The 15,914-nt window shown below is 44.0% G+C and overlaps 1 protein-coding gene across 1 annotated transcript; it reads left to right on the forward strand.

The window, feature by feature from the left end:
• Nucleotides 1–1,650: 1,650 nt before the first annotated feature.
• On the forward strand, nucleotides 1,651–12,326 carry LOC129339709 (vomeronasal type-2 receptor 26-like). The gene is made up of 4 exons (XM_054994289.1): nucleotides 1,651–1,812; nucleotides 6,364–6,591; nucleotides 8,994–9,120; nucleotides 11,428–12,326. The coding sequence occupies exons 1-4, from the start codon at nucleotides 1,651–1,653 to the stop codon at nucleotides 12,324–12,326; spliced, it is 1,416 nt and encodes a 471-aa protein (XP_054850264.1).
• Nucleotides 12,327–15,914: the final 3,588 nt, after the last annotated feature.

A 15,914-nucleotide genomic window follows, 5' to 3' on the forward strand; every position in this document is an offset into this window, starting at 1 on the left:
CAGTTTATTCAGGGAGGTGGCCCAAAGTGCTTGGGGAGAATGGCCTTCCAATTTAATCAACCTGAGGTGGTCTTTTGGGAGGAGCTGGTCTGCATTCCATTGCTGCTTAATAACTCACCATCTTGTCCTTGGCGTGGCTCACTGCTGCTTAAAAAGGCACTGCTGATAGCTTAACTTCACAGACACAACAAGGGCAACCCTGAAGGCAGAAACCAAAGCAACCAAGGCAAGCAACGGGGCTATTGTCAGTTGATAGCTGAACTTCAGCAGGGCACAGGCTCCATTTTCTATATTAGAAACCAAAGTGGAGGCCCAAAAATGGCCCCCATTAAGGCAAGGGTCCGAGGATTACAACTCGGAAGTACGCATACATGCCTATTTATACACGCAGCCCCCTACTCCATGCATATGGGATCTTAGTCTTTGTAAGCACAGATTGCAAATTAATGCACTATTTTCTTATAAAATGAAAGTCATATCTTCAAAGATCTTTTTATATGTGGGAAAAGTGTACCTCTACAACAGAATGAGCTAGAGACTTGCTTTTAAAAAAAATGAAAGTTGGGAACCTGATGCATATTTGGGGATAATGGTATGTTGATATAATACTGTTAAATCACTGCTCTATAGAGGCACTGCTCTATATTGGCAGCCACTGCAGCCACAGAGAAATTACACCAGCCTGTCCTTGTCTGGAAAATACCAATGCAGCATACTTTGAATTAGATATTACTATTACTGTATTAACAGGAAAGAATGGGATAGAGTGTCTGAAGGTGTTTATGACCTGAGTAGTCTAAGAGATCCTGATTCCAGAAGCTAAGCAGAGTTGGCCTTGGTTAGTAATTGGATAGGAGACTTTCATCAAAGACCAAAAGTTGTCACCTGTGTGCTATATCAGTCTGAGTTCTGGCAAATGACACACACCATCTCTTGGTTGGAATGGCCACAAATTTATTGGTTACAGCTAGATGGAACATTAGCCAGGCATATGGGCAACGGATCCTCATTGGCATTGGAAAGGCCCACTCGCTGTCCGATGCATATCACTCCAGCCCCATGCTGGTGTACCACAGCAAGCATTCTTCCGCCACCAGCCATGCTGGTCAGCCATTGCCTCCCAATCCATAGGGGTGAGCTGCCCAAATGCCCCACTCACCCTTGTTAGGATCCGGCCCAGAGCTTCAAACCCGCCAACCCATAAAGTTGTGACAACCTTCCCTGCTGCCCAAGAAGAGTGGTGGGTGGGTGGGGAACATGCTGCTCCTGCCGACGGATCATCATGAATGGCACTGACCATGTTGCTCCTCCTCTTCTGACCTAGCCATGCCTCCATTCATCCTTGCACTCGGTGCCAACTCCGTTCGCAGTGAATCTGTGAGCTTCTTTTGCAGAGGCAGCCAATAGCAAACTGCTTCTGTTAGTTTCCTGCCATGAAAACACCACTAAGGGTTGCCATAAGTCACCTATGACTTGAAGGCAGGGTGTCATTTTTATGCATCTTTTGTCGTTTTGTGTAGTTTTATTCTGAAGAGTTACCAGCATGTCCTGGCCTTGGTATTTGCTGTTAAGGAGGTTAATGAGAATCCCCAGATCTTACCCAACCACACTTTGGGGTTCCATATCTATGAAAGTTACTTCAATGCAAGGATGACTTATCAGCATACCCTGAACCTTCTCTTTAATGAGAAAAATTTGGTCCTCAACTACAAATGTGACACCTGGAATAATCTGGCAGCTGTGATTGGGGGGCTGGACACTGAAATCTCTCTCCACATAGCCACCATCTTAGGCATCTACAAGACTCCACAGGTAAGCTGGGCTTATTTACTTTGCAAAGATAATGGTGAGGTTTAGGATGAATTGCTGATCTTAAAAGGGGTCCAAATGGCTCGTATTAGACATTTACATAATCCCAGGAACCATGTAATTTATGATTGCATAGTTGCAAATCAGTTTCTGGTCCTTAGTTCATTTGTTTAAAGTGAGGCAGTGGATTTAAACCAGTAGAGTATTTAGTTGGCATGAGGAAGACACTGCGACACAATCATGTTTGGATGTGCAACCTCTTCTAATGTCACGATAGAGTCTCCCAGAGAGGGAGATGCATCAGGTTCAAACTCCATCACCTGTTCTCAGGTTGGAGAGGCTGCATCACCAAAATCTTCCTCGTCCTCCTTTGGGGTTACGTCTATTATTCCTTCTCTCTCTGAGTGCCCAACAAGGAAAGGTAGCCCCAGTCACTTTCTTCTCAGCCTGGGGTTTCTGTGGGCCAAGCTACACATGACGAATGACATTTGAATGGCAAGTGTATTTCTCCCTGTTCACTTGCCCTCCTCTCAATCCACTTGCTGTTCAAGTGTCATTCGTCATGTGTAGCTTGGCCCTGAGGCTTAATTAGCCCAGGATTAGGGTTGCAAAGATCTCCCATCCCCCAGTGGACCCTTCCTGCCATTGCTCAGCTGTTCATGGTGGTGGTGGTGGAGAGTGCCCTCAAGTCAGAGTTGGCATGGCAACCCCTCATGGGATTTTCATGGCAAGAGAGTAACAGGGGTGGTTTGCCTTTGCCTGCCTCTGGAAATCTGGTCTTCGTTGGAAGTCTCCCAGTCAATTACTAACCATGGCTGACCCTGCTTAGCTTCTGAGATCTGACAAGATCAGGCTCACCTGGGCTATGCAGGTCAGCTGTTCAACAGGAGAGGAGAGGGTGACTGCCAGTGATGCAACATGCTAACATCACTTCCAGCATGACCAGAAGTGATTTCCATGTTTCGCCAGCAACACTCTAGCAGTGAGATCAGAATGAGGAGAAAAACTATGTATGTTGGAGGCATATTGGGATGCAACTGCAACACGGTGCATAAGACGACCCCATGAGTTCAGTGAATGAGTGAGGATGGAAAGCAGGAGTGAATGCCTGGCCTCACCATTATATCCTCATGATCACCTGGTTGGGTGTCTGCAGGGGTGACAGTGCAGAGGCTGTGGCCATGTGAATTCTCCCTCCCTGTGATCAGTAATATTCCAAAAATGTCATCACCGATCACAGGGAGGAAGTGTATGTGTGACCACTTCCTCTACTTGGTCACCCTGAAGATGATCAGGGGATTGTGTGGAACATGTAGAGTTATCATGTGCACCAGGGTTGTGATCGGAAGGATAAGAATGATCAGTGAGAAAAATATTTGTCTACCCAAAAGTGATTGTAGCCAGCGATAAACATTTGTTCTTTTCTTATTTAGGTCGCTTATTGCTTATTCGATCCATCTGTGAGTGATAATACTCTGGTCTCTTCTTTATACTGGATGGTCCCCAGTGAAGAACATCAGTACACTGGGATTGTCCGTCTTCTTCTGCACTTCCAATGGAAGTGGGTTGGGCTCATTTCAGCAGCTGATGATAAAGGAGAAAAGTTTGTGTTGACTTTGGAACGTTTGTTTGCCGAGAATGGTATCTGTACTGCCGTCAGTGCAAAAGTGCCAAATTCAAGTGCATATTTAGCAATGTCAGACATGATAGATAATTGGATGGATATGTCCACATCATTAACCAATACCAGTGTCAATATATTTATTGTCAATGCAGACCATCGGACTGCAATGAATATGTTGTGGTTTCTAGTACTGGATGTATTGAGAAATTCAAGGCCTATTGAAAAGGTGTGGGTACTGACGGCCCACTGGGAGTTCTCATCAGAAACATTTCACAGAGCACTCGATATACAAATCCTCCATGGTGCTTTATCCATTGCATTTCACTGGAATGAGGTTGAGGGCTTCCAAAATTTCCTTCAGAGTCTGAATCCCAACTCTGAGAGCGATGGTTTCATCAAGCTCTTCTGGCAGCAGGCATTTGACTGTTTATTTCCAAATGGTGATAATGAGAGTGATCGAAACAAGAAAAAATGCACTGGAGAAGAGAAGCTGGAGACTCTTCCTGGGCCTTTTTTTGAGATGAGCATGACTAGCCAAAGCTACAGCATTTATAATGCTGTGCATGCCGTGGCACATTCTTTACATGCTATGTATTCATCCAGAACTCAACACAGAACAAAGGTGGAAGAAGGTAACCTGGGGCCTTCTATGCCAGGAAGTTTTCAGGTAATATCTCTCATGGACTGAAGATTTCATGTTTCTTTAATGGATTAAGGGCTGAGGCCATGGTGTCCAGACAATTTACCAACAGCTTATCTCATCTACAAATGGATTCTACTAGATATCTACTAGATACTGCAAACTTCACAAGGCTTTGATAATGCTGAACCTTGGTTACTTTGACAAAAATAGAAAAAGGATGTTTGACAATTCTGTGGCCTTTAGATACAGTATCAGATAATCTGATACTGGCCCTTTCTACACATCCTTTAAGGGATGGCCCACTGGCGACTTTCCCCCTTGACTCCAGATGTCTCCATTTTCAAAACGGTTGCAGGATGTCTGGCTTCTGGTTTTTTGGTGCCTTTTATGGGAGTGCACTTTCACACGTTCCCAGAAAGGCACAGAGAAAATGAAAGCCAAACAGCCTGCAACCTTTTTGAAAATGGAACTTCTGGAGTCAAGGGGAAAAGCCGCCAGCATTCGGTGAGTGGACTGTCCCTTTAAGGACATGTGGAAAGGGCCGCTGCTCATATGTAATAGGAAGACTGAGTTGCAGAGAAGCCATTCACTCTTTTGTTAGTTCCCCTATATCAAAAAGAACTAACAGCAAACTGCTCAGATGGAGTTTTTCACTTTAGAACTGTGATTTCGATATTGTTTATGTAACAGGCTATGAAAATGTCATTGCTGATGCCCTTTTGCGAGAACAAGAAATACTTTAATCTGGTCCAAAACTCAATCATTCTCCATCAGATATCATGAAACATCAAATCCAGTTTTTTTGGGAAGAGAGGGGCATTTGGTATTGGAAATATATATTTAGTTTGGTTTAGTTCAGTAACTTAGCAGAGTAACATAGCAGAGTTATTTAGTCAGAAGTGTCAGACTAAATCATAGAAAGATAAAACTTACAGTTTATTGTAGCAGATTTCTTCCATAGCAATATCTTCTGGTAATAAGAAGGAAAAGATCCTAATCTAAAGAGTTACATTCCCTATTCTAATGCCTCGGCCTGAAACTAGGCAGCGAGGTTGTAGGTGTGGGTTTGTGGACAAAAAGAAGGGCTCTATGAGGAGCATGGAGAATTTGCATCTTTGCTCTTTGGAAGACCATGTGGGAAGAGAAAAATTTCCCGAGAGGCACAGAGGGAAGAGAGGAGGAGTCAGTAGGCGTTCCCACCTTAGACAAGAGAGTGGAAGATTGCTAGACTAATACATTACATTCAAAGAGACATGCAGTGCCCCCCAGTGTCCAAAGGCAGGCTGAGTTGCCTATTCCAACATTTGGCACCGCTTGGCAGCATGGAGGGCAATCTAAACTCCCCTCTGTCTGGAGATCAGGGGGCGGGGCCACCAGCCTTGTGACCATTTTCAAGAGGTTCCAGAACTCTGTTCGACCACGTTCCAGCTGAAAAAAAGCCCTGATCGCAAGCATTTAGAAGGGTAGCCTGTATTCCTTGTAGAGTTTCAGGTCTTTCTGGTGACTGGAGGGGGGGTTCTCACCTGGACTTTTTGGACATAGTGTTTTGGACCAATTCTTAAAGAAGTCACTCGTGTGAAGATCCAAAGGAGTTAGCTGTGTTAGTCTGTAGTAGCAAAATAGTAAAGAGTCCAGAAGCACCTTTAAGACTAACCAACTTTACTGTAGCATAAGCTTTCGAGAACCACAGCTCTCTTTGTCAGATGCATCTGACAAAGAGAACTGTGGTTCTCGAAAGCTTATGCTACAGTAAAATTGGTAAGTCTTAAAGGTGCTACTGGACTCTTTATCTTTACTCTAGTGTGAAGCATGCCCACACTCCCATGGTCCAGGTATGAATATCATTTCCAGAAGTGATGTTATCACACATGTGGCCAGGAGTGTGTGCTCCCATTTGCCCAGGCTACTTGCTGAGAGGCCTGCCCCCTTCTGCCAATCTCCAGTGATCAGTGGGTAGAGGGGCAAACCTCCAGGAATTTGGCAGGCACCTGGCAACCCTATGGCAATTCCATAACAGACCATTGCTCCAAGAAATCACGAAAAGTCCATGTTTATATCATACGTTAGAGATCATATGGCTCTTCCTCTGGTAGACAAATACTTCAATGTTAGGAGGATTTGGAATAAAAGGGCCATGGATCTAGTCCCATAACTTTGCATTCAGGCAAAACAAGTAAGAGTTCTAAGAAACAGCAGAAATCTACTTCAATGCAAAGAATCAGAAACCACACACTGGTCCCTATTGCTTCATTTTCCTGTAATTTGCTTTAATTTTCTTTCCTTTTAGCTTCATCCTTTTCTGCGGAGCATCTCGTTTAACAACAGCGCTGGGGACAAGGTGTCCTTCAATGAGAACGGTGAATTGGAAGGTGGATTTGATATTATCAACTGGGTTACTTTCCCAAATAAATCCTTTCTGAGAGTGAAAGTAGGGAAAATGGACCCCCAAGCTCCTCGAGGCAGCAAGTTCTCCATTAATCAGACACTCATTAAATGGCACAGCAGATTTAACCAGGTAAGACCCAACACTGATAATTCCTTCCATATTGCTTCATAGATTCCTCTAAGTAGAATTAATCCAGTCTGTGTTTAGACTTCTTTAATAAGTCTAGTTTCCAGGCCTTCAGGTGCTGTCATTCTGCAGTGATTGGCTAGCCCAGCCAATATAAAGGAGGCCAGGAGCAGCTACTTAAGCATGCCAAACCTCTTATCTGCAGACTTTTTGCCGCAATCCCACCACACCCAGAGTCTATCTATGTGAAACATCTGCCATATGAAGAACAAGTGTTGGATGATGCAGTGGTAGCTGGGAAGGGTAGTTTAAAAGATAGAGTCAGCGGAAGGGTAAAGAATTTGCTATACATTGGAGCTGTGTGAAGGGGCTGTGAAATGCCAGAAGGGAAACTTCAGCCCATTATAACCTCTCCAGGTCGAAGCCCAACTCTGGAAGGCAGCTCCAGCCCGTTTCCCTTCCTCGCTGCCCTCTAAAACCACATAATTTTAGACTGGAAAGGTGAAATCGACAGAGCCTTTGGGGAAGCGAAGATGAAATCAACATCTGAGGAGCGATCTCCGCAGGCTCTTTCTTTTAAAACTATGCTTCCAAGAATCTCCCTACACTTGACAAACACACACTGAGGGCCAAGCTACAAGAGATGAATGACACTTGAACGGCAAGTGTATTCCTCCCTGTTCACTTGCCCTCGACTTGCTCTCCACTCAATCCACTTGCTGTTCAAGTCTCATTCATCACTTGTAGCTTGGCCCTTAGGCTTCTCGTGTAGAGAAACCCATTCTCAGTTGAATGAAGCAGGATTTAGCTAGTGACTGCTTGGGGCTAAGCAGGAATGTGGGAGGGAGCATTATTATTAATGCAGATTCACTTTAATGAAACCTAATTTAACCCATATATGGGTGCCATGTCTGCATTCTGGAGTATGGTAGCAAAGCAACAGTTCGTGGCAAGTTACAAAGAAGCTCTCAGTAGTTGGTTCAGTGGTGAGGGGACAAGCAGGATTAACTCTGGCCTCCGAGCACTGATTGCAGCACAGCCTATGAGGAGGGGGAGAGAGCCATTTCTCAGATTTCCTTCACTTTCAGGTCAGCTCCATACATACTGTGTGTGTTACATGCCATCAAGTCACTTCCCACTTATGACAACCCTGTGCATGAAAGTCCTCCAAAACGTCCTACCATTAACAGACTTACTCAGATCTTGCAAAGTGGAGGATGTGGCTTCCTTTATTGAGTCAAGCTATCTCATACTGTGAAAAAAAATAGATTAAAGTGGGGTGGGGCTGCAGCTGTGATGGGATTTGAACTTTGAAGTGGAGCCTATCAGGACATGGAGGTTCAGCAATATGCTCCACATAATGAGAAACTCTGCTTTGACTGTGATCTTTTAGGAAAACATGGTTAGGAAATAACGGGGGAAAGCAGTGGAGTAGATGATTGGAGGATGATGTATGGAGCCTTCAGAAAACAACAAAATACCCATGTGGAAGCAGCCTGTGAATGGATCTGAGATGTTTCCTTTTTGGTCCTCTTGGAACCCTCCCTCTTTTTACCCCAGTGTGAAAACCAGAACAGCTTTCCATCATGTTTATCATACTGGCCAAAATTTGATTCCCACAACCTGTTTGCTTCTGACCTACGTTCCATAAGGAACAACCCAACCCACATACAAAGCACTTGACATTTCAATTGTGATATTGGTGCCACCATCTAGCAAGACAAGTGTTCGTGTCTTTGAGTTACTCAAAGGAATGTATAGCGCACGCAACGATTCCTACTCATATTTTATGATCACAATACTTTCCTATTACAAGATAGCATATCACAAATCACTTTAATTTGTCCCCTGCAGGGCCTTGAACTCTGTGGATAAGCAGCTCGTGGTGGTCCCCAGCCCAAGGGACATTCAGCTGGCCTTAACTAGGGCCAGGGCCTTTTCTGCCTGGTGGAATGCTCTCCCGCTGGAGATGTGGGCCCTTTGGGACCTATTACAGTTCCGCAGGGCCTGCAAGACAGTGATGTTCCGCCAGGCCTTTGATTAGGGAACAGCTTTGTGTCCCCCCTTTCTGACCACTTTGCTCTCCTTTTGCGGCCGCCCTGGATTTACACCATGGCAGTGCCTGTGGCTTGTAGTGATTTTATGGTAGCCTGGTTTGATCAGTGGGTCCTGAGTCTTTTTATTTGGATTAAGTGGTTTAAACGTTTTTACTGTATTTATTGAAATATTGTTGGAAGCTGCCCTGAGCCCACTCGCAGGAAGGGCAGGGTATAAGTCAAATAAATAAATACATACATTTAATGGCTTCTGATGCACAGCATCTCAGTGCAATAGAGTGTTGATTTAAAAGTAGAGAGCAAAAAATAAAAACGGAACGCATGTTTTGTCTCCATTTTCATGGACAGGTTGTGCCCCTTGCTTTGTGTAATGACAACTGCCTCTCAGGTCACAGCAGACAAATGAAGGAAGGAGAGCCTTTCTGTTGCTATGATTGTTCACCATGTCCAGAAGGGAAGATTTCAGACAAGGAGGGTAAGAAACATCCCATTCCAAAGTACAGTGAGGATATAGAATTCTAGGTTAAAAAATGAACACACCTTTGTTTAAGAGCAAATTTAAGGCTCTGACAACTTTCCTAATCTTTCAAAACCATGGATACGTTTATTTTCTGACCGGGTTTTGCCAAATGATCACATTACTTGATCATTTACTGCCGGGCATTCCATCCCTATGTATATGATAGGAGGTTATGCCTGTTGGTTCTTCGGGATCTCAGAAGCTTTCACTAGCATAAAACACAGTCTCCTCTCAGATAGCCTTGCAAGTTGAAGAGTGTGTGCATGTGGGCTGACTTAAAGTGATCCCAGCAAGGGGCTTCCAAGGCAAGTGAGAAGCAGAGGTGGTTTGCCATTGCCTTCCTCTGCAGAGTCTTCCTTGGTGGTCACCCATCCTGACCCTGCTTAGCTTCTGAGATCTGACGAGGTCAGGCTATACTATGCTATTTTCCCTCCTGCTACAAGAAGACTGGGAGGCAATGTTTGTATAGGGGAGGGATTCTCTGGAAGGCAATCACTTCTTCTGGTGGGCCTTGGTTTATAGTTTTCAAATGGCTTGATTTTATCCTCCTTCACTCTTGGCAGATAAGTATCAGAATCAGATGCTCAGGGACTGCTTCTCCAACTCACCATTTTTGGTGTGTGAGAGATCTATGCAATTTACTATCCTGTTTAAAGTAAGGTATGACCTGGGAAAGCAAAATGACACTAGGAACCAGAAAATACCCCAATGTCAATGAAAAATTTTGAGATGCTGCAACTGAGTGGCTGATGCTACTTTGGATCTCCCCTCCCCAATTTGGCCAGATTCTACATCAGCTGGAGTCTCTGCACCAAATGTCAGATAGAAAGATCAAATCATTTCAATTTGATGATGAACATAATATTAAGGTCTTATAATAACAGCATAATAAAAACCTGCTCTTGTGCCTGGATGACTTTTCAGTAATTTGTTTCAGGTAAGTTAGCTGTGTTGATCTGTAGAAGATGAGCAAGGTTGGAATCCAGTAGCACCTTAAAGACCGACAAAAAGTTTCCAGGGATAAACTTTTGAGATTCAAGCTCCTTTTGTCAGTAACTTGCATACATCTTACAATATAATTGAGTAAGCGTATTTCAGACAACTCACTTTATACCCTGGTGCACCACCAGAGGGCGCTGCCATGGAGGGAAGCCTAGGCAAGGCACCATGTCCCTCCAGAAAACGTGCCATGGTGGGAAGCCCAGGATGGGAGCAGGATGGGAGCAGGTGGCAATGCCTGCCTTTCACCTTCACCCAGCTGGTATTAGGAGTAAGGCAGGTGGCAATGCCCACCACCCAACTTAACCAGCTGATATTAGGAGCGGAGCAGGTAGAAATGCCCACCCCCATTTTAACTCAGTTGGTATTAGGAGTGGAGCAGGTAGCAATGTCTAACCCCTACCTTAACCCAGCTGATAGCAACAGCAGAGCAGGGGGCAATGCCCACCCACCCCCTTTGAACCAGTTGGGATCTGGAGCAGAGCACTTGGCAATGCCCACCCCTACCTTAACCCAGCTGGTATTAGGATCAGAACAGGTGGCAATGCCCAACCCCTGCCTTAATCCAGCTGGTAGTAGGAGTGGAGCAGATGGCAATGCCCACCCACTCACCCCCGTCTTAATCCAGCTGGTATTAGGAGCGGAGCAGGTGGCAATTCCCGCCCCCCACCTTAACCCAGCTGGTATTAGGAGCAGAGCAGGTGGCAATGCCTGCCCCCACCTTAACCCAGCTGGTATTAGGAGCAGAGCAGGTGGCAATGCCTGCCCCCTGCCTTAACCCAGCTGGTAATAGGAGTAGAGAAGATGGCCATACCCACCCCCCTGTCTTAACCCAGCTGGTATTAGGAGCGAAGCAGGTGGCAATGCCCGCCCCCCACCACCTTAACCCAGCTGGTATTAGGAGCAGAGCAGGTGGCAATGCCCACCCCCTGCCAAACCCAGCTGGTAATAGGAGCAGAGCAGGTGGCAATACCAGACCCCGGCCTTAACCCAGCTGGTAATAGGAGTAGAGCCGATGTCAATGCCCACTCACCCCCTGTCTTAACTCAGCTGGTATTAGGAGCGAAGAAGGTGGCAATGCCAGACCACTGCCTTAACCCAGCTGGTATTAGGAGCAGAGCAGGTGGCAATGCCTATCCCCACATCACCCATTTGTTACTATAATATTCTAAGTCCTTCAATCATCTCCATTTAGTTATTGCACAGCAAATTTCAAAATATGGCAAGTGCAAAAGACTAACATAGTATCTTTTCCCCTCTAAGATATGGATAGCTGTTTCCAATGCCCAGATGATCAGTATCCAAATGAAGATAAAAATGGATGTTATCCCAAGATTATAAGCTTCTTGTCTTATGATGAACCTCTGGGAACCAGTTTGGCTGCTTTAGCTCTGTCTCTTTCTCTGACCACAATGGTTGTGCTTGGGATCTTCATTAAGTACAAGAATACACCCATTGTCCAAGCCAACAACCGGAACCTTACTTATTCTCTGCTCATCTCCCTCCTGCTCTGCTTTCTCTGTTCCTTGCTATTCATTGGCTGGCCAGTGTCTGTGACCTGCCAGTTACGTCAAACTGCTTTTGGAATTGTCTTCACGGTGGCTGTTTCTTCTGTGCTGGCTAAAACCATCACAGTCATTTGGGCTTTCATGGCCACTAAGCCAGGATCCAAGATGAGGAAATGGTTGGGGAAACAGTTTGCAAGCTCTGTTGTTTTCCTCTGTTCATCTATTCAAGCAAGTCTTTGTGTGGCATGGCTTTGTACTGACCCTCCATTCCCTGATGTTGATATGCACTCTGCACTTGAAGAAATCCTTGTGGAATGTAATGAAGGCTCTACCAACATGTTCTTCTATATTCTGGGGTATATGGGATTTTTGGCTCTTGTTAGTCTTGTTGTGGCTTACTTTGCTAGAAAGCTGCCTGACACTTTCAATGAAGCCAAATTTATCACTTTCAGCATGCTTCTGTTTTGCAGTGTGTGGGTGTCCTTTGTTCCAACTTATCTGAGTACCAAAGGAAAACACATGGTTGCTGTGGAGATCTTCTCCATCTTGGTCTCCAGTGCTGGCTTATTGGGCTGCATCTTCTCCCCCAAATGCTATATCATGATATTGAGACCGGAGCTGAACAACAGGGAACAGCTAATAAAGAGAAAGTAACCAATAAATATAGGACAATCTTAAGCAGAATTGCTCTCTTCTAAGCCCGTTTGTTTCAATGGACTCCAAAGAGTGTTAATTATGCTTAGGATTGTTTTCTGTGTTGTTTTAGTGTTTCCTCTGAAAGATCTATGGAGTAAGTCAATCTTTACAATAATTTGGATCCAGCAAAAAAATTCTTTGTATTAGAACCCTTGCAGAAGCAGAAATGTACGGGAAAGACCATGGTAGTTGCTTGCACTAAGTCAAATGATTGTATCCCCACTTGTGTTTCTGCTTGTGCAATATCTTTTGAAACCAGTTTATGGGCGTTATAATATATTGGTATGTATGGAGGGGTTGTTAGTAGAGATGGGCATGAACTGAAATATGAACCAAAATTAAGCACGAACCAGGCCAGTTCATGGTTCACCAACTGCGGTTCATCAGATCCCATTTCTGACGAACCGCCATGAACTTTAGGCTGGTTCATTTGGTCCGTTTTTTGGTTCGTGACTGCAGACAGCCTGGTGCCAATCAATCCGTTTCCTAGGAAACAGGGGATGGACTTCCTGCAGACCTTCTGTTGACCTGGAAGTGACCTTCTGCTGGCCCAGAGTGATGATTTTCTGACCTGGATATAATTTTTCACTAACCAAACGAACCAGTTTGTGGACTAGGGGCAGGTTTGTGAAAGTTCGTGGTTCGTGAAATTTGATGAACCATGAACCGCATGGTTCGGGTTTCTTTCAGTTTGTGCCCATCTCTAGTTGTTAGTTGTTGAACAACATCTTGCACAATCAGAACTGTGATAAGTCCATTTGTGTTTCCTCTATATGTATCACTGGATCCAAGCCAAAGTCTGAACTTCAGCTATCCCATCTCCTCTCCCACATCCCAGGAAAATAGGACAAATAGATGGTTTGTTTGTAAACCAGAAACCTTTGTGTTAATGACTAAAATTTTAAGAAAAACCCTTACTAATTGGCTGGATCTTTTTTCTTGATTTTCAAGGCAGAAGTCAGTTGAAAAATGTTCTGAATAAACATTTCAGAGCCCAATACATAATTTCTTTCTGCCTCCTTCCTGGTGTTACCTCAGAATCCCAATTTCTTTTATAGTCTAAAGGAAAGTAGCATAAAGAAAGACCTTCCTCACCACATCAAACCCAGAGCTATCAATAAGACACCAGGGAGAATTCTTCTTTAATCGGACTCTGACAAGGAAATTTCAATGCAAATAAAAACCTGGTTATTACAAGGTGAGGCAACTAGGTGATGCTTGCTAAAAGGTTTGACTCCAGGGCAAAATTTCTGAGTGAGTGACATCATTTAGAAATCTGGACAGAGAATAATGATGAGTACCTGTGAGTGGGAGGACAAACATTAAGCAAAAAAGGAAGGACTTTACACACAGTCCTGAGCTCATCTAATAAAACGATCTCGTCACCTTCCTAATTGAAAGGAAAGCCCAGCAGGCTAGACGTTCCTTTCAAACCTGCCTCCATCACCACAGAAACAACATGCACGCTTCAAGACTAGTAGCTATGATGTAATGCCTCCAATTTTCTTAACCAATCTTTTCCCCTCACTATAGGTCTTCACACACTTCCTCCCCGTTGTTTTGACACAGCTCTTAATTTCCACCATGGAGCTTCACTTTTACTATCGCCAAGCTCTTCTCCAGATCTCCTGGTCTCTTGTTCCCTCATCGTTTATTTTTCCCCATGTCTCCTGTGTCCCCTCATCCACTATCCATCCCTCTTCCCTTGACTCCTTCTCGTATTTTTCAAGAGACAAGCACAGACCCTTACAACTCTGTCATGGATTAGCCAAGAGTTATTATTGGGCATCTGAGCCAAGTAGACATTGAAGTATTTTATTCTGACTTGCCAAACATTTTGTGGCCAACTGTGTTTATACTTTCTTTCTCTCTGCCCTTCAATCTATCCTGAAAATAAAAACAGCAGGATTTGACTCCAGTAGCACCAACATAGCTACCCATTTACAGTTAATAAAACTTAACCTTCTTTAGGACAGACACCTTTTTCTGTTTATGAGAAGATAATGTACCAATCCATAATCTGTGTATACTAAGACTCAGATCTCATATATCTAATTTGGAAGGCTGCTCATGTGAATGGCCATGTAAGGGCCAAACTACAAGTGATGAATGACACAGGTTGGACACCTGTCAGTTTCCCTCAAGTTTTGATGGGAAATGTAGGCAGCTTGGCAGAATATCGGACAAGTGACAGTTGAAAAGTCCGTTGGGCAGCAGTCGGAGAGCCAAGTTGCAAGACCAGGATGCCTACATTTCCCATCAAAACTTGAGGGAAGCTGACAAGTGTCCAACCTGTGTAATTTGTCACTTATAGCTTGGCCCTAAGTGTACCATCCTGTTCTGTGGGTGCTTTTGTTCTACAATTTCTTCTGCAGATACCACCCTGCAGCAAGACAAAATCAAAGGCTGCCCCTTGTGCACTTTCTCTGTGGTGGCCCCCATTTTATGAAATGGCCTGCCTGAGGAGATCAGGAAAGTTCCCATTCTACTAGCTTTCCGCAAACTAAGCAAAACTGAATTATTCAGGAGGGCCTTCTCAGATTATAGGGGTGTGTCTTAAGAAATATCTTAAAGAAATACTTAGGTAAAGGACAGGGACTATACTATTGGGTACTGTCTGTTGATGTAAATATTCTCCTACTGGGAGTTTAACATTTCTAAAAATGTCAAGTTGATTAATAACACTTTGTTTCAGAAAGGTTTCATCTCTGTATTTGGCTCTATGCTTATTTTCAAATTTACCGCTATCATACCCAGTTTTATCTGTTTTTTTCAATAAATTTCCTAACTTTTGATCATCTTGTATTTTGCTCAGTCAATGTCCTAGCTATTGATTATAGTTTTTTCACTTGCAGTGTGTAATGCACTTTGGATCTTAGTGAGAAAGGCTGGCTATAAACAGACAAACAGACAGACAGAAAATATCCTCATGTAATATAGAAATAGAAAACCTGGTGGCCTAATCCAGTGCTCAAAATTATCATATGCAACTAATTGGATAAAAAACACATATTTATAGAACACCAAAGAGCTTTGGAAGTGGTACACATCAGGCTGGTAAACTGTATTCTTATAAATTTGAGAGGATGGGTGCTGAAGGAGAGCGTGTGTGTATTTTTTAAGGTCAGTTGCAGAGCTCATGGAAGAGATGAGAGGTGGTTCTTTTAGCATTCCCAAGTACCCATTTTTGGAGAGCAATCTCCCAGGAATCCCTTCCTCTGTCAGCTGATCCTCAGATTTCACAAAGGCTCTGATTGCTCCTCTCTGACTAAGGGCCAAGCTACACATGACGAATGACACTTGAACGGCAAGTGTATTTCTCCCTGTTCACTTGCCCTCCACTCAATCCACTTGCCGTTCAAGTGTCATTCGTCATGTGTAGCTTGGCCCTAAAAATGTACTGCTTTCGGTGGAGATGAGAGCTGAGGTTAATTTCACCATGCATTGTTTTTTGTACCCTGAATTAAGATGACAAAGAAATCCCACAAAGCATTTAACAATGTTGATGTTTACTGCTGTTGTAGTTACTGCTGTTAATCGAATTCA

This window comes from Eublepharis macularius, chromosome 12 (genome assembly GCF_028583425.1).
Source record: "Eublepharis macularius isolate TG4126 chromosome 12, MPM_Emac_v1.0, whole genome shotgun sequence".
Lineage (NCBI taxonomy): Eukaryota > Metazoa > Chordata > Lepidosauria > Squamata > Eublepharidae > Eublepharis > Eublepharis macularius.